Genomic DNA, 17,943 nt, shown 5'->3' with positions numbered 1-17,943 from the left:
CCCATCAGGAAAGGGCAAGCTTGACATTTTTCCACTGGAGGTACTTATTCAAATATCCATATCACAGGGACAAGGAAGCATTAAGAATCTTTAAACCAGGGCTTAGTGCTAGAGGTGCCCTCAATTCCCAGGATTTCATTTTAATGCCAGGTCCCAACTTATATTTAAGCCAGTGTAGTGTAGTTAATGCTCCAGTCAGACCAATTAATTTCTGGGCTCATTACTGGCCTAGACAGTGACAAACTGCTATTTCCCTCCACCTGGAAGAAGAGTTTATGGAATGGTCACCTTAGTTGAATTTCCAAAATTGTGGAAATTGTGGAAAATTGTAACTCTATTAAATACAGAGGACCTACCAAGTTGGCACCCTGCTTAGATTTCTATATAGAAACATAGAAAAGTGGGGCTGGAAGGGACTTCAAGAGGTCATCTAGCTCAGTCCCCCGCTCAAAGTAGGATTATTCCCAACTAAACTATCAGTCAAAAGTATGCCAGAGCATGGCACACAAGCAATTTGCTTGACATGTGTGCCTCAGGGAAGGGGCCAAGGCTGCACTGCCACAACAAGGATTGTGCCCCTTGCGGCTCCCCTGCTGTCTACACCTGGCATACCAACATCTTACAAGTCTAGGTTGTGGTGTTTTTTTTGTACTCTGCCCAAAAATATTTCCGATCCCTCATCTAACCTGCTCTTAGAAACATTCAAGGATGGAGGTGGATAGCCTGATCCAATGTTTAAACACCCACAGAGTGATAAAGTTCTTCTAAATATCAAACTTAAATTTCCCTTACTGCAGTTATGTGCATCAATGCATTTTTAAAAGAGGAAAAGAATTTAAGTTATCAACAGTTATCAAGGGTCTGCCCAGTTCTCCATTAACCTAAGGAAAAAAGGCATGGGGTGGGGTGCTATTTTGCAGTAGGTTATTAGGAATAATGAAATAATACCCAACTTATTTATACCTTTTGAAGGGGGTGAAGGAAGGAAAAAAAGCCCTTTAGTCCTTTGACCAGATATAACCAAGTCTGTGAGGTGTAAGGCAGTGAAGCAACAGGACAATGGACTGCTGGCTTTCAAGTGATTTAGGGCCCCCAATCAACATTTGCCTGCACAACTTGAAAATTAAACGTGCTTGAGTTCCATTGACTTCAGTGGTATCCATGAATGTCCCAAGGTGCTTTTGAAGTTCATTTCAAACACACATTAAGAGTTCAATCCCTGGGGCTGGCTTCAGGGAAATATATAATCCAACATCCCCTACCATTTCCCGTCCCTCCTGCCCCTTGGAGAGAAAACACAAAAAAAAAAGGAAGCTACCAAGTTGGAAAGCATTTTCAAACTTTATTTACAACTGTCACAGTGACAAAAAAGTAGTTTGAAAAAAACGCTAGCTTCTCCCTGAGGCTCAAAAAGAATTACAGAAATATAGAATGTATATCATACAACAGGAGGAGTTTTACTGGAGTGCTTTGTTCTTCAGATATGTTCAACAACACCTAGAAATATACACAATACTTCCAAAAAAAAAGTATGCAGACAGAAATATGCAAGTCTTTAGGGCAAACAGCATTTTTCCTCGGATCTACAGTCCAAGGTTTTCCAACTGTTTGCTGCCCGCACAGTAACCTCTTTGATACAGAGCTTCAATTTGGTGGTACAGACTGGAGATCAGCAAGTACTATTGTTTTGTTTGTTCTTTAAACAAAAACAGGATGGCTGATATGCAGGTGGAGAAGCTCACTCCATTAGACAGCAAGACTAGAACAGATGTTAGATACAACAGCTGGATTCATTGGTTTAAAAATGATAACATCACTAGATCATGACTGGAGTTCTGTGATGAGAGACCGTCTACCAAGACCAGTAATAAGTGTGCGCAAGACTGGTTCTTTGCTGCCAAAAGAACAAAGAGACGAGCTGCAACTTACACTGTTACTAGTCAAGAACAATGCAAGGGTGAGTCTCTCTTCTCTCATGTCTGTCTGAAACAGTTACATAGAGCTGATAAGTTATTGCCATTATGTTTAAAACACAAGCAAGACGAGACTAAAACAATCCTGCCAGTATGTTGAAAGCAATTCCCTAACCCCCACCAGCGTTTAACTACTCATGAGGTATTAAAATACAAATACACACACAGCCAAATAGATTTTTTTTTTTAAATGAAACCAGTTACAAAGCAAGGGGATACACATTGGGTTTACTCTTCCTGTTTGGTTAAGGCCTTTACATTTGCCATTTTTTCTCCTTAGTGTCTCCAGATTGGTTTTTAAAATGGAAATGAAATGGCATTTTATTCCCAGAACTGTCAGCTCTGAACCAACACTTTATTGCTCCCCAGGGGCTTTTACACAGTCACTAGGCTGCAGCTTTCCTGGAAAATGGCAGCTTAGTCCTCTCTGCAATCTGATTCCAACCTAGCAAAAGTCTGGAGGAAGAGACACAAGAGGTTATTACTCAGAACTGAACAAGGTGCATAGGATGCCACCTTCAACCTTACCAACAGCTTGCCCTCTCTTCAATGCCACGAATATTATCAGAAGCATAACATCTTGCCCAAAATACTCAAAAGTCATAATACTTTATGAACAGAGGAGCCCCTTCCTCATGCCCCCACAGCCTTTTAGCAGTCTATCTTTACTTTAAAATTGCCTCCAATACCAGTTTTGGCAACAACATTTTGTTTATATACGGGAATTTTTCATTTCATCCACTCTTTAGTGGCTGATTTGTGCAGCTTCTAGGTCCACCCAGCATAGCTTGGCTTTAGAGTTATGGGAAAGCCTTTCTGATAACAGAGATCAAACCAAATAAAAAACATGCCCCTCCTCCTCTCTAGCCACCACTCTACATATCAAGTTCTGATGACCAATATATTTGAGATATGAAACCATACAGCATGAATGCCACCTAGAAGGCAGGTATCCCCACCACTTAAAATACCAGTGGCTTTGGGCATTGCAGTAGTCTCACTAACAGAAAGCACACTGTAGGTATTTCTTTCTACAGCAAAAGTTCATGTAGATTTGAACACACTGTTAGGTCAGATTCATTAAGTCATACTAACCACCTATATGAAAACCAGGACCTTACAAAATAGATGGCAAGTAGCAGCCTAATACTATAGCCTGTTCAGCAATACAAGTTCTAAATGCAGATACAGGGTAAAGGAGAGGGGAAAAGATCCCAACTCTGGAAACAGATGCGAGAGAAAGATCTATTCCTCTTAAAGGCATTTGTGATGCTTTAGGGATGTACTGAACTCAATCTTTACAGAATCCTTTATCCCTTAGCAGATAATCAGAAGATCATCCATTAGCGATGATCTACCACAAATTCCCTTTAACCCCAAAATACATACAAATGGAAGCTTAGAAGAAAGGCAAGTTTGAGAGATGAAGATTCTAAATCTCATGCATTTGAAGCCAAAGCCAACCCCTTGCTGAACACTGCTGCATTTTAGGTTTCTCTGTATTCCTCCCCACCCCATTAAAATGTTCCTTGCATGTTCACCTGCCACTAAGTGCCTTAGAATTCCACTGCTGCTTCTCTTGGCCTCAAAAATTCAGATAGCGATCTTGAGAACAGCAAACATTTCTCTGTATGATTTTCTTCCTCAGAAGGTCTGGAGATTCTGTCACATCGAGGGCTTCAGTTCTCAGTACAGAGATATGAAAAAACTAAGATCTTGCCGGTGCAAAATTGAACTTGTCTTTTTTTTTTCTTTTTTAAAAAGACGTTTTTTCAGAACAGGTCTGCTCTTCCCTCAAGACAATTCAAGTCCCCTGTATTTTTCAGATGCCATTTACTGCTCTTTGTTCTCTTTCTTTGTTTCTGCACAGTTTTCTTCTTCTTCCTCCTCCTCCTCCTCTTCTTCTTCCTGGACAAGGAATTCTTCAGGTGGCCATCTCAGCTCCCCACTCTCCACATCACCTTCTGTTGGCTCTACCACAATGGAAGGCAGGCGGTCCTTCAGCTTACAGTAGCGGTCAAAGTCTGAAGGATCAGGGAAAATCTGGAACAAAAAGAAAAAAAAAATAGGAATTAACCCATTAGAGAGATTTTTTTTAAAGTTCAATATCAGGCAACGGCCTTCCTATAGAGCATCTTTACTAGTAAGACCCAGTTCTCAACACGATTAGCCCCAAGGATGGGGACTGAACACAATGGCCTGGAGGGCACCCTTCCAGTCTTATGTTTCCAAGGATCACACGTGAACTTGGACAAGGAGTCAGATGAGTTCTGCAAATTCAGGAATATGTCAGGTGTGCTCATCAGTAATTCTATCCTTGTATTCAAACCAAGCTGGTTCCTAAAGTAACGCAACATGGAAAGAAAAGCTTCACAAGAGGATTTCCAAGATATATGGCATGTTTGAATAAGATTTCAATGGACGCCTAAACAAACCAAACTTCCTGGAGGTTTACTGCTTAGTACCAATGCTAATAAGACTACAGAATCAATCTGAAAAAAAGAAGAGAAAAGAAAAGACAAGAGAGAAAGCTGTGTGATGTGAACCTATGAGGATCTGTCTTTCCTGCTTCTGGTCAGGGCATACACGTTGTGAAAATCGTCAGTATTTTAGTACTTCTGCTTCTAGCTGGAAGAGGGGTCATGTACAGATGTTATTGATTTATTCAGACCTTTGTCTCAAGGACTGAGCCTTCTAAGTCAGTTCATTTCAAGTCAACAATTTCAAACGCAGTAAGTAACTGGTACCCAGGCTACCAGTTTTTTCTATCACTAATTACAAGTCTGAGCAATGCATTTGGCCTTGTTTAAGCTGATCTGGAACTTCTACCAACCTTCCATGTAGACCCCACTCTTCAATACAGCTATCACCCTTTTGCCCTCCACCATCTCAATTAACGGAAAAATTTTAGTGGACTAAACTCTAGTAACTGGATAACAGTCTGGTGGCTCCCTGATGCATTCTGCTAGCATTAGCTTTCTGAGAAAAACCTCAATCCAGGAAGTGTACCTTGCTTTGTAGTGAAGCAAGAGATAAGCAGTCTCAACAGCAGCTTAAACACAAGTTTTACAGACTTTCCAAGAGTGAAGGGACACCCACTACTGCTTTGAAACAATGCCCAGTTAACCAATCATGTAAAAAAGTTTCAGTAAACCTCCGTTCATCAGACAAGAACCTTCTAGTACACAGAGGACATACAATTACCAACTCTATTGTCTAGTATCTTAACAAAAAAAAAAAATATTCATTTAATAGCTATTAAGAATTTTTAGCAGATTCATACTTGGTTGTCAATAGATGGGCCAGAGTTCTCAAAAAAAAAAAAAAAAAAACTGAAGAGGCCACTCACAAGTGACAGAGGACACTAGGGTCTTACAACCAAATGCAATTGTTGTACTAGTCTCCAAATGGTCTCACGCCTTAGAAGAGTGATGTCTGCACATTCAAAAGGCTCTGCTACTTTTGGATACAGGCATACCTCATTTTATTGCGCTTTGCTTTATTGCGCTTCGCAGATATTGCATTTTTTACAAATTGAAGGTTTGTGGCAACCCTGCGTCGAGCAAGTCTATTGGTGCCACTTTTCCAACAGCATTTGCTCACTTCGCATTTTTTAGCAATAAAGTATTTTTTAATTAAGGTATGCACATTTTTTTTTTTTTTAGACATAATGCTACTGCACACTTAACAGACTACAGTATAGTGTAAACATAACTTTTATATGCACTGGGAAACCAAAAAATTTGTGCGACTCGCTTTATTGCGATATTCGCTTTATTGCGGTGGTCTGGAACCGAACCTGCAATATCTCCGAGGTATGCCTGTACTCTTATTTTAAGAGCCAAGGCCTAATTTTAAAGAGGTGCAGAGTGCTTGCTATTGCAGTTGTAGCAGTCTGGGCTCAAGACCTCTGGATGGAGACAGGTCAGAGGCAATAGGTGCCTGGCAGGCAGAACCCTGGGAGCAGTGGAAAAGTTTGCCCTTTTACTCTTAAATGGAAATAGCTGAACGAGGAAGGAGAAGGGTTGGGGTGGGGAGGGGGGGCACACAAAACAAAACAAACCAAACATAACTCAAATAACAGGCTAACCAAGTTACCATTTTAAATCAGATCAGCTTCCACCAAGTGCTCTGTTAAACACTGGCAGCATCTTCGGGGCCACAGGCAAGCACAGGTGCTCCTCTGAATACTGTGAGGCTTTTATAGAATTTATCTATGTTTTTACCTTTCATAAGTTCAAGACTTTGGGAGAGAGGGAGGGGATGGGAAGCTAAATACTGAGCAACTGAGTTTAACTGCCTCCTACTAAAACAGAGCACCTGGGATGAAGGCACTGAAGAAACTCCCTCCGTGGGAGTCCCTCCCAGTCAGACCAATCACTATGAAGAGCTATCTTTAAGCTTCACAGCTTTCCCCAGTGTTAAGGAGCAAGGAAGACCAGTCATATTCTAGCTCCACCACCCAAGTGTGTGGTACCTTAGGTCCTTCAAAGGTAGCCATGGGGAGCTGAGTAAAAAAATGGAAAAAGGCCAACAAATGCTGTATCATTAAGTGGGTTTTGCAGCTTAAGCTATTTAGTATTTATTAGTCCTTTCCAGAGCATGTTAGGGACCATTTCACCTAACAATTTTGTAGCTGCTGTTTGGTTGAGCAGGACTAGGTCTCAGGCACCCTGCACACTGCTCAAGATCAGTAGGCTAAGCTTTCAGCTTTGAAAAGTTATCCAGGCTTGGAATAAAAGAACCTTGACACTATATTGTTTAGAGGGTTGCAATGGAAAAAGAGTGTTACAGTAAGATATACAAGCCAACAATACCATGAAAATAGCCAGCGGTGTAGGAAGCTACCAGTATAATAATTAAACTAACCTTTGGCTATCATTTGAGGCACATTAGGTCAAATTGGAACAATTTCTTTGGAAAAAAAACAAAAAACCCTGGCAGATCCCATCCCCCCAAGAAGCTAAGTAGCTAGTCATTTCCTCACAAATAAATATCCCTCAATGTGATGTTCTGACTTTTTTTTTTATTAGTGCAATCTTATCTCAAAAACAGCAGCAAAAGAGGCTGAACCCAAGAAGGTCAAGATTTTTTCCACTAAGTCATGCTTTTTAATCATAGAAGCAGCATAAAATGAGATGTTGCAACTGCACTTTCAAGGGGTGTGGACATTCAGTGGAAAAAAAATATATATATGAAGCCAGATTTCCTAGCACGTGACAGATAGAACAAGAAAGGCCGACTGTGGGAACTAAAGGAAGACTTTGTTGGACTCAGACTCCACAGGACACTGAGGACAGGTATGAAAATGACTCCAAGCAATCTAATCAACCTCCCCCCATCCTTATCTCCCCAGCTACTCAAATAAAAAAAAAAAAGTCAATCCAATTCCTAGTCTCTTTACTGAAGAGCCAACCCCAAACACTAATTTCAGGTGCATATGAAGAAATTTGAGTACAGTCTGTTGGCCTGCAATGGGGGTTGGGGGGGGCAGGGAAGGGAATATCACCCTTTAAAAGCAAGAATTGGAATAAGGAAGATAGTCTACACCTACCAAAGCTATTCAAAGTGTGTTAAATTGAGTCACTTGCATGCCAGAATGCACATACAGCAATCATGCACAGCTCTTAATTCAAAGCTCACTGCTCTATAGCTAATGCCAACAGACATGGGTGGGTGCACATCTGTGTGGTCTTTTCACTACCCAAAAATGCTGCAGAGATAGTTTCTGTGACATGCCAACTTCCTATACCATGCCCATATGTAGGGACCTACCGAATTCAGGGCAGCTGCCACCCTATTTCAAGGTCTGAGTGTGGTGCCAGTCACTCTTTTCACATCCAAGACTGGTGATTCTCTATGCACCACAAGACGTGATGCCACTGTTTTTCTGAGCCCCTACTCCAAAACAAGGCAAGTGAATCCTTTTTGACAACTTTCACTCAAAGATCTTTCAGGAATCTCATTCTGCTGTGAAGCTGATTTGCTTCCAGCTCAGGTATATACAAGCCTGCATTCTCACCTTTCACTTGGAAGGTGCACTGAAAAGCAATGCCAGAAAGTCCTGAACTGGAGGAAGATCACCCATGTTTGCCAGGTGCCCCAAACAACTTCCTCAGGAGTGAAATCTTGGCAACAAGAGTGGAAAATATTCAGTGGCTCCGGAAAGGCTGACTCTGCCCGTACCCTGCCCCAGCACACCACAAGAAAGGAGGGGAACTTTGCCACAGTGAGCACAAGTCTGCAAGAAGCAATGCTAATAAGGAAGCCAGATTCTACCAAGCAGCAAGATGAAAGCTAGTTAACTGTATGCAGTTGGCTCATTCTTGACAAAGCAAACCAAGACACTAGCAGCATGCGCACCCTGCATTTTGGGAGAGGAAACTTGCCGTCCTTTCAAGAACAGCTATAAGAGCTAGATTCCAATTTAAGTTACAGTGATTTAAATCCAGGGCAGTTTCTAGTTTAGTGGCCTTATTCCAGACTGACACCAAAATAAATTCAGAATCCAGCTCTAGTGGTCACCCCCACAGAAGCCCTGGAAACTGTCATTAGCTGTTCAGCAATAAAGGAGCCCCTTCCAGAAATAAGAGCTGCTGAGAAATTGAGCCAGCTGTTGACTTTGGAAGAGTTTTTTTAAGCCTAGTAGTCTTCCTCTTCTAGGAACACAGACACAAAGGTTTGAGACAGTTATGTTCTAACATCAGCACTTCAGTCCGCATCAGTGGTTCTCAACCTCTGTAGACTCAAGGCACCCCTCAGAAAATGCTAGCTCTTAGTTTTCACTCAAATTTTGACCATGGAAACAGTGAACACTTTTTTTTTTCTTGCAAAGAACTCTGAAAGACCACACCAGGGCAAAATGGTTTTGCCACTATGGATCCCAATTTGAAATTTCTGGGTTTGTCTCATGAATCCCATGCACTGGCACACCTACCAGTGCTAATGTTGCACAGCACCCTGGCTGGGAATCACTGCTCTATATCCTATAGGTTCAGGACAGCAGGAAGGGACATGTCATTGGAATTCAAAGGTGTCTTAGACTATGAAATTCCAGAAATGCTTACCTGGTGCTACACACTAAAGAAACTCAGATCTCAAGAAGTGCATCTGCCAAAAATGTCTCAAGTCTGAACTGAGTCAACAAGGGGCAGGGAGGGAACAGGGGAAAGAGGGCATAAATGTTTATCCCCTATAAAGTCAGAGCCTAGAATAGCAGTAGGCAACCTTTTCTGGCTGTAGGTGAGAATGACCCACCACAAGCCAGAAGCAAGCAGGTGCTAGGGATCTGCTGCTGCTACCGCTCTTTTTCCCCGCCACAAGGGGAAAAGCACCCACAGAAGGTGCCCTCCCCCATAAAGCCCCACATCTTTGGGCTGGATCCTCCAGCACATGGGCCATCAGTTGCCAACCCCTAGCCTAGAGCACTTATCCTGTCAGGAGGAATTTGATTATCCTTCTAAACTACCTCCGAAGAGCACCATTTTAGTGCTACAAGAACTTACACTGAACGTGATGTTCCTTACTGAGCTCATCACTACACAACCCAAGCCCCTTCCACTAAATGGGATGAACCATTTAACAAGTCTATACATTGTGACCATTCTACAGTCATGTAGAGAAATGCTGCCTGTGATACACAGGGTTAAGAAAATTGTTTTCCTGGTAAAGGAAGACCCATTTTTCTGATGGTAACCTTTAGAAATTCAACATGCAGGTCTTGCAATCATCTGCTTCCTCAGATTTCAGTTTAATACCATTACTGAAGCTACAGTGAAGGAAGTCAGTCAGTTTACTTCAGTATTTCCACTTCCTAGTGTTTGTAGTATGCTGCACTTGCATGCTCCTTAGCTGAGGCTGAAAAGCTTGATCCAACTAATTGGGCAGACTCAATGCATGTTACAGGTAAATGTATTTGGAGTAAGAGGTGAATTTATTTCACTCCAAGCTCATTTTCTACAGCAGCCTCATTTCAGAGGCTGCTAACAGGAACTACAGCATCTATTCCAGTACAGGACTAAGGAAGACTGCACATGCTTTATAAGATTAAAATATAGAAAAAGCATCTTACAAGCAGAAAACATTAACATGAAGAAGGGATGGCCCCCATGGCTATCATGTCCTTTTATCCATTAGTTACAGGAGGGGTGGGCAACTATTTCAGGCAGAGGACTGCTTACTGAGTTCTGGCAAGCTGTTGAGGGCCACATGGGAAGCCCTGCCCCTTGACAGGTGCCCCACCCTCTGGTTGCCATCTTGTGACAAAGTCCTGCTCCCTAACCCTTGACCTTTGCCATCAGAAGTCCTTGCCTGTGCCCCCAAAAGTACTGCTTTCACCAAGGGGTTTTGCCATCTTGGAACCAGAAAAATACCAAATTATATTCTACAAACTGAACATCTAGAACATTCGTTAATTTGATTTCAAGAAATATTTTTGTCCCGATTTACATGCATTTGTGTAGTGCACATAGAGGTGATTGCACAATAGCTTAAAATGAAGTCTTATTCTTGTATATTGTGGGGGGCTGGGTGGCATGGCAGGGTAGGTATAGCTTTGTGGGGGGCTGTGGGTGTATCTGTGGGGGAGATAGGTATGGGGGTGTGGGGTGAGGGAGCACATGAGTGTGTGGATTTGTGGGGGGTAGCTGGGGTGTGTGAGGTGGTATGGGTGTGGGGGTCTGCATGTATGGCAGTGTGGGGGGGGTGTGGGTGCATGTGTATGGTAAGCTATGCATGTGGGACTTGCCCTATGAACAAACAAACATGCATGCACCCACCCACCCAGACCTGGCGTACTCATGCCCATGATCATGCCCACCTGCACAGTCCATGATCCCATGGTCCAGCAATGCAGCCGGGGGGGGGGGGGGGGGGGTCGGGTCACATGGTGCTGGAGCAGCTTGAAAGCTGCAGCAGGCAGACACTTCTGGTTGGGGGGGGGGGGGTTGGCGAGGGTAGGGCAGGGCTGGGATGGCCTTGCTGGTGAGTCCTGCCGGCTCCCCATCCTGCCAGGTCCTACTGCCCATGGCTTCTATCATCTTTGACAGGCAGCCAGGAGCAGATAAATACATATTTTCACCCACCCCTGAGTTACAGGTTCTCATGTCTGGGATGTGCTGCAGTTTAGTCACACTGAAGTTAATGTAAATCCAGAGGAATTTTATTATTCCAAGGGAAGTTAGCAAGAAACATGCAGAATTACAGCTTCCTACTGAAGATAAAATATCTTTGCCGCTCATGTGGAAAAAGCTTCAGTATTTCTTCACCTGCCACAGACCCTCTCTGTTCTGTGGAAGCCATTCAGAAAAAATGATGGCTAGCTGCTAGATGAAACTCAGATTAAGTCTACTAGTCAGATCCCAGCATGAAGGCAGCATGACTGAAAAACCTCATGCTTCCCATGACTGAACAGAGCTGGACTGTGTGTACTTGATAGACATAAAAAATCCTGAGCCTATCCCTTTTAGAAATAAAGCTAATGTTCTGGAGGGTCAAAGGATCAATTAGTCTGCAGTACAGGACAGTGAGGTCACAGGAGTTTTCTTAGACAGTCTGCTTAGCACAGTGGCCGCAGGCACCAGTGTGTTAGTCATGCTAAACCCCAGCTACCATTATAAGAAAGTCAAGAGATTCAGGTCAAGGCATTCTTGATGACAGTTCAGTTGGAACAATTAATTTAGTCTTGAGTGAGGCGTAATTTCAGCTGTGTAACTTGTTCTGCTGTGAAGTTATACTGGGGAAGTGTGGGGAGGAGGAGAGGGGAGGGGGGCAGGGATTAGGGGAGAAAAAAGAAGAGGAAAGGGGAATGAGCCAGCAGTGGCAATTAGGTTTTGTAGATGACCAGCAGCATATCTTGAGTCTCAGGAGGAAGAACACCTTACATTAGTTCCAACTGGCAGCAAGAAGGCAGGACTCAAGAGGTTGCCAAACTGAAAGTGAATGAAATCCTTTACATACACTTTGGTCTCTGTAGCAGAGGCACATCTTTCTCCTTCATCCACATGTTAGTGTTTTATTATTCCCTTGGGAATTACACAACAGCCATTTAAGAAGTAGAATTAAATCTTCACCACAGTCACAAGACTCAGTACGAGTTTAAACCAGACAACTGAACTGTCTTGCAAGATGATGAACAGTCAGTTGCTCTGGCAAAGGGTACAGTAACACCAAACCTTCAGTCCACAAAATGAAAACCCTTTGTGTGTGAATTGAAGTGTTTTTAATATGAAACCGAGCATGCAGCCAACATGTGCCTGTGCAGTATGTGCATGCACAAAGCCACAGGACTTGTGCAAGAATGTCAGATTGGCTTCAAATATATGGAAGTTAGGCCTCCAAACTACTACCTTCCAAACTGTGGCAGGTTAGGGTGCTATGCCTTGTAGTTGCATAATAGCTGGTTGTGCAGTTTTAGTAATAGGTTAGACAAGCATTTGTATGGGATGGTTTGGCCTCAGACGGAGTTGGATTAGATGACCACGGGAGGTCCCTTCCAGCCCTATTTTTCTATGATTTATCCTGTAGAGTCCTGCCAAAAAGTCTGCTATGTTTAGCACAGCCTTTTAGCTGACTGTCCAGGCCATCTTCAAGTGATAAGTAAAGAAGAAAAGACTTCCAGGCTCAGATCAGCTCATTTACTTCAGTGTTCATGCTCAAGTTTGGGGGCATCAAAATCTTGCCACATTCTGAATGGTCCTCTTCTGGAATCAGGGACCAGACAGGGATCAGACCCTCAAGAACCAGTAGGGCCTTGAGAGTTAGGAGGATTAAGTTTAGAACTCCATTTCAAGCTCATCTTAGCTGCAATGCAAAGTTAAAAGATGAATAACTGTATGAGAGGGTCATTATTGCAGCTAAGGACTTGCTTTTATTAGTAAATTCTTGGGTGCTAGACGAGCAACTAGAGCACAATTCTAACTTTATTTTTGCCTCCCTGTCTAAGTGCTAGTATACTTATACCTTTGAAGTCCAAGCCTGCAGGATGGGTGGAAGAACATTTTGTAGTTTAGAACAATTTACCCTATACAAGAACATTCATGGTTCATTAGCCCCATCTAGTTTTTGAAGTAATTGCACTTGGACACTTGGAAAATTGTATGCTAGGCTACCATGTTAACCCCTCCCCCCCTGCCTCCCCCCCCCCCTCCAAACCAAACAAACAAACCATTCATTCTCTCAAGTGACAAGATGGGCTTGGTAAAAATGCCAGGCTTTCTGGGAGAAAAGGGGAGTTAATGTCACTGTTTGCATCCTATTAGCCTAGGAATAAGTCAAATCTCTTAAAGGAACATTTAAGTGCTCTCCTTCTTAAGCCATACATGGCTATTTAGCTTCACTAACTATCCATATTCAAATGTGTGCCAAATATAGTTTTCATCAGACCGCAGCCAGCAGGAAAGCTACAATGTAGACTTTCGACCCCCTTTGCCCTTGTATCCGATTCAGTCAAAAACAAGGGTCCTGCTTCATGTGTTGGGCCAAGAGAATATAAGGATCTAGAGATGCCAATATGTAGCTGGTTCCCTTCTACTTCCCTCCACTCAACCCATGACATCTCAAACAGAATGGTAGCCTCTTAGTTGGCAAGCCTACCAGTTAAGAACAGACATATGGATAAGTAGCATCTCACAGGCTGTTAAAAATATGCCTGCCCCAGGCCATTATAGAGCGGTAAGGAGCTCCAAGTAGCTACATGCATTCTACAGGTAATGTTAGGACCCTCTTGCAGCATAGTTTAAAGTGGAACTTGATGGTATTAAATTAGTTGACTCTCTAGAGAAAGATCCTAACTAGTTCTCTGAATCTTCCAGATGCATCTATACAGCAAGACAAGCACCCTGTATTCAGTCCAACTAGATCACAGCTTGTTAATAGGTCAGCATGCAAAAGGTGCAGGAGCAACTGCGATGAAACTGTATCCAAGAATGATACCGCTCCTGCTGAAGCATGCCACTCTGTGGTAGCCAGGATCCGGGCCCCAACCCTTACCCAGACACCATAAGGCAATGGCTACGCTCAGCTACTTCCCGTACAATACCACCAGCTCACCCGTACAACACGGAACCATATTCTTCTGATCAAAGGAGCCACATACTCCCTTTCCACAGGGTTGGCCTATTGCCATGATGTTGGTCCTTACGCTCCGATGCATTTCTAAAATTTAAGGCTCACAAACTAAATGGGTAAGGGGCATCAAATTTGCATGTACAGTTGCTGCTACACAGTCAGTTACCATGTCTGAAGATTGAGCAGTGTGAAGCTTCCTGTCCTGTTAAGAATCCCTGTGTGTAGAGATCTGGCATATACGCATGCAGCTACAAATCACACAAACATTACGTTGCCTAGAAGCCAGTGGGGGAAAAAAAAGTGAAAGTCTTCTTCTTAAAAGAATAGGGATGGTCTTCCTAGTCCTCTGGGACGCATAAATGTTTGTGCGCCAGGCACGACAGAGGATGCACTGAGCCACACATTAGAAATATTAGCTTTCCAAAGCTATGATAAAGATAAAAAGAGGGTACCTAGGGGCCTATAAATGCCAAATCTAGTTTTGACATCAAATCCCATCCTCCTCTATGCGCTAAAAATGCCAGGAGTTTATACCCTTAAGTGTTAAGCTATTCAAGTTGCCATTTCAAGGTTTGTTTGGGTTTTTTCTGGCTCTGCCACGTGCCATGGGAGACAGTCTAACCAGTTTAAAATAGCCTTGCCTGCTCAGTATAAACAGAAAGTAGCTTAAAAGATTCGAGTGCTGTATAAACAGCTCCCATCTGCTCTAGGCAGATGCAGCTCTGTCTGGAGGAGCTCCAACCTAGCGCAAGTTGGATAATCCTAGTGGACAAATCTAAATTCTTCATTAAGAAACTTGCCCTTCTTTCCCCATATCCCCCTGTTCTTCCTCCCCCTGGAAGAATGCTACATAATTATTACAATCTGATATTAAGAGTGAAGCTTGTTTTAAACAATTCTGTCCTGCCAAGCAAACATTCCAGTCTGTTGACTTGTTCCCATTATGAGAATACTTGTTACTTGCTCAGATTATGGAAGGGTACATTAGACCGAGGTTGAAATCCAGCCCAGACTTTATAGGCTCCTGCCATCACCACCTAAGCAGCTGACAGTGGTGTCTAGTCAGAGAGCTTACCTGATATGACAACCCATCCTTGCGGGGGTTTAGCCCAATCTCATCCATAGATGGAGTGTTCATCATCACCTCAGTCATTTCAGCTGATCTCAGGTAAGCAGGGCTGAAGAGACAAAAAGATCAACTTTCAACTCTTATGGAGTTCTCTCACTTGTGGCAATAGAAGCTTTGTTTTAGAAGCCAATACCTTGCTCAAAGCTAATCACATACATAAAAAAATTCAACTTTAACCAGTAAATCCTATTTCTTCTCTCCCACCCCGCCTTTTTAAAGAGAAACAATGTCATCCTTCTCAGAACTCAGAAGTTGATGCACAAAAACATATGCATTCAAAAGCTGTTCATAGGCTCTTTCACTATGACAGAGGTATCACCAAGAGTTTCTAATACCACTTCCTCCAGCTCTGCCTCCCTCAACATGTAGGGGGAACTAAAACCACAGCAAGTTGAAGCACATTAGTAGCATCAAGGGGAAAAGAAAGAGCGCTAGTTTGATTCCTGTAGATTTGTTTCACAACTTTAAGAGCCTCCCACAGCAGTAAAAATGAGATATGTTAATTCCTGGTCTGTGTTTCTAACCATAGGCAAAAGATTTCCAGCTCAACAGTTTGAGAAAGTAAGAGTGGCCACCTACAACACGTGGTTCCTCTATCTCAGATTATGCCAGCATTGCCTAATTGACTTCTAGTCACAGCACCTTCTATTTGCGCACACTGTTTTTGTCACCAAAACACAGGTCATCTTTTCCTCCCCTGTTCTTATGAATTCATGTTAAATTAGTTCAAGCTACTCTCCCCATGCCACTCACTAGTTTACACATAGGTGGGGGGAGATGCAATGATATACAAGAGGCAGAGGCAAAGAATTGTCCTTCAGTGAAGAAATGGTACTGCTTGCTGTTCATACCAGCAGCAGAAGCTGTAATGCTGAAGTCTAAGCATGTTTTACCACATGGGCAGGCACAGATATGCAGAAAGCAACTGGCAGGGCTGGAAAAGGCTGACAGATGTTCCCTTGCAAGCTTTCCACTTGGAACTTTTCACATGGATGCCTCTTGAAAAAGGTTCACCTAGCACACAGCCGCCCAAGCTAACAAGAGCTTGCTTGCGTGCCTCCTAGCCTATCCTCGACTGCAACATGCTGGTCTAGCGAGCGAATGACCAGCTAGAGCTTTGCATCTTTCTGCTCTTAGGTTGGTTAGAAGGAAGCTAGCCAGCAGGTGTAAGATCAAAGGCTTGATGGGAGGAGGGGGGCTGTACTTGACAGTTTTGTAAGAAAAATACCAGCTATCTACATGCACTGCCTGGTTAAACTGCACTGAAGAAAGTTTGCCCTTGGCAGCTGGGTCTCCCTGCTGCTCACCAGGAAAGCGGCTAGAAGGCACAGCAAGCCCTTCTGTTCACTGGAAAGAAAGGCCATTGGGACTGGCCCAAGTCAAGCTATAAGCCCCTGCCGGCAATGAGGGCTATTAAAGGCATAATGTCAATGCACTGAGGCAAGTAAAACACACACCCGGGATGGGAGCAAGGGTCCTAGGTCTGCAAGGAGTGCACTGGACAGTGCCCCCTGACCCTCCAAGGAGGGTCAAGGAGGTCTGCCTCAGCCAAGTGATCAGCCCCCAGTGCTGAAGGAAGGTGGGCAAGGCCCCAGCAGGGGAGGCTGCTGGTGGGGGAGGGCCCTGGAGCCCCTCAGGGGCCTCTAGGAGAAGGGGTCTCTGCTAAGCAAGGTAGTTTATTAAGAGGCTAAGGCAAAGTCAGGGGGAAGCAGCTGAAGGGGGTGGGGGGATTTGGGGCTGCAGGCACCTCCCTGGGCTGGGAGACTGGGGGGCAGTGTGTGCGTGTGTGTTGGGGGGGGGGTCTTAAAGCTCCTGCTCCCTTTGTTACCCGTGACTGGCACAGCCTCCACCCCCTAAGGATCCTCGATTCCCACCCCATGCACCCACTGGGGCAAGGCAGCTGCACCAGGCACCGCTCCTCCACCGCCCAGCGGCCCACAGCCCCCGAGCCGCTCCAAGCCATGCGCACTACGGGGGGCAGAGGCTGCATGCACTGCACACAGCTCCCTCCCCCCCAAGTTTGCCCGCGGACAAAGCGCTGCCTGCACGGCTCGGCTCGGCTCGCAGACCGCTCCCCCCAGCCCAGCCCAGTCCCGGCCTTCCTTTGTTTGCCATCCTCGTCCTCCCGCTGCAGCGCGGGGCAACCCACGGAGCCGTCTACTCACCAGTGAATGGGGAAAAATACCGACATGAAGTCCCGGCAAAGAGGCTGCCCCGCGGGCTGGGGCTGGGACAGGGGGCAGCACAGGGGCGGCAGAGCCCGGGCAGCTTGCAACGGGGCCGGGCTGGGCTGAGCCGCGCTGGGCTCGGGCTGCAAGATCGCGCCCCTCCGCAGAGCAAAGCAGCTCCGCCCCGCGCTGGCCCGCCCTGACCAGACCCGACCGCAGCCGAACGCCCGCACCGCGCCCGGGCAGCGCCTTTTATAGGAGCCCCGGGGGCGGGGCCTGGCTGTGCCCGCCCCTAGCCTCCCGCGGATGACGTCACCCAAAACATGAATGGTGTGCCGTAGTGCCCCGGCCCGCGGCTTTGCCGAACGCTGCTGCCATTGGTCGGTGCCGCCTGCGGCGCGTGGCGTCGCTTGACTCCCCCCGCCGGACGCGCACACGAGCCGGCGCTCTCCCGCGGCCCCTGCCCGCGCCCCCGCCTTTCCGCGGGGGGGAGGGGAGCTTCTGCGTGTGCGCGTGCACAGGGGAATGTGTCGGGGGGGGGGGGAGCGTGCGTGCGCGCGCGCATGCATGCATGCATGCATGCATGTGTATGCGGGAATGTGTGTGT

At 45.0% G+C, this 17,943-nt stretch overlaps 1 protein-coding gene across 1 annotated transcript; it reads right to left on the bottom strand.

Moving 5' to 3' along the window:
* Positions 1-1,322: 1,322 nt before the first annotated feature.
* LBH (LBH regulator of Wnt signaling pathway) lies at positions 1,323-17,594 on the bottom strand. Its single transcript, XM_090047268.1, has 3 exons — positions 17,334-17,594; positions 15,115-15,217; positions 1,323-4,016 (listed from the first exon to the last, which is right to left on the bottom strand). Exons 1-3 carry the CDS (start codon positions 17,357-17,359, stop codon positions 3,807-3,809), a joined length of 339 nt encoding a protein of 112 aa, XP_089903394.1. The 5' UTR covers positions 17,360-17,594; the 3' UTR covers positions 1,323-3,806.
* Between the last annotated feature and the right edge of the window lie 349 nt (positions 17,595-17,943).

The sequence above is a fragment of the Crocodylus siamensis genome, chromosome 1 (assembly GCF_052110815.1).
Source record: "Crocodylus siamensis isolate JL-2025a chromosome 1, ASM5211081v1, whole genome shotgun sequence".
NCBI classification, from domain to species: Eukaryota; Metazoa; Chordata; order Crocodylia; family Crocodylidae; genus Crocodylus; species Crocodylus siamensis.
Note: the sequence above shows the minus strand (reverse complement) of the source record. Positions and strands in the feature narration are given on the sequence as shown.

Excerpts from the sequence above, each read along its gene's own strand:
- LBH (XM_090047268.1), bottom strand. The coding sequence starts at position 17,359 with ATGTCGGTATTTTTCCCCATTCACTG. Across the intron at positions 15,218-17,333 it reads GTATTTTTCCCCATTCACTG|CCCTGCTTACCTGAGATCAG; the intron begins GTGAGTAGACGG and ends TTGTCTCTTCAG. Across the intron at positions 4,017-15,114 it reads AGGATGGGTTGTCATATCAG|ATTTTCCCTGATCCTTCAGA; the intron begins GTAAGCTCTCTG and ends TTTTTGTTCCAG.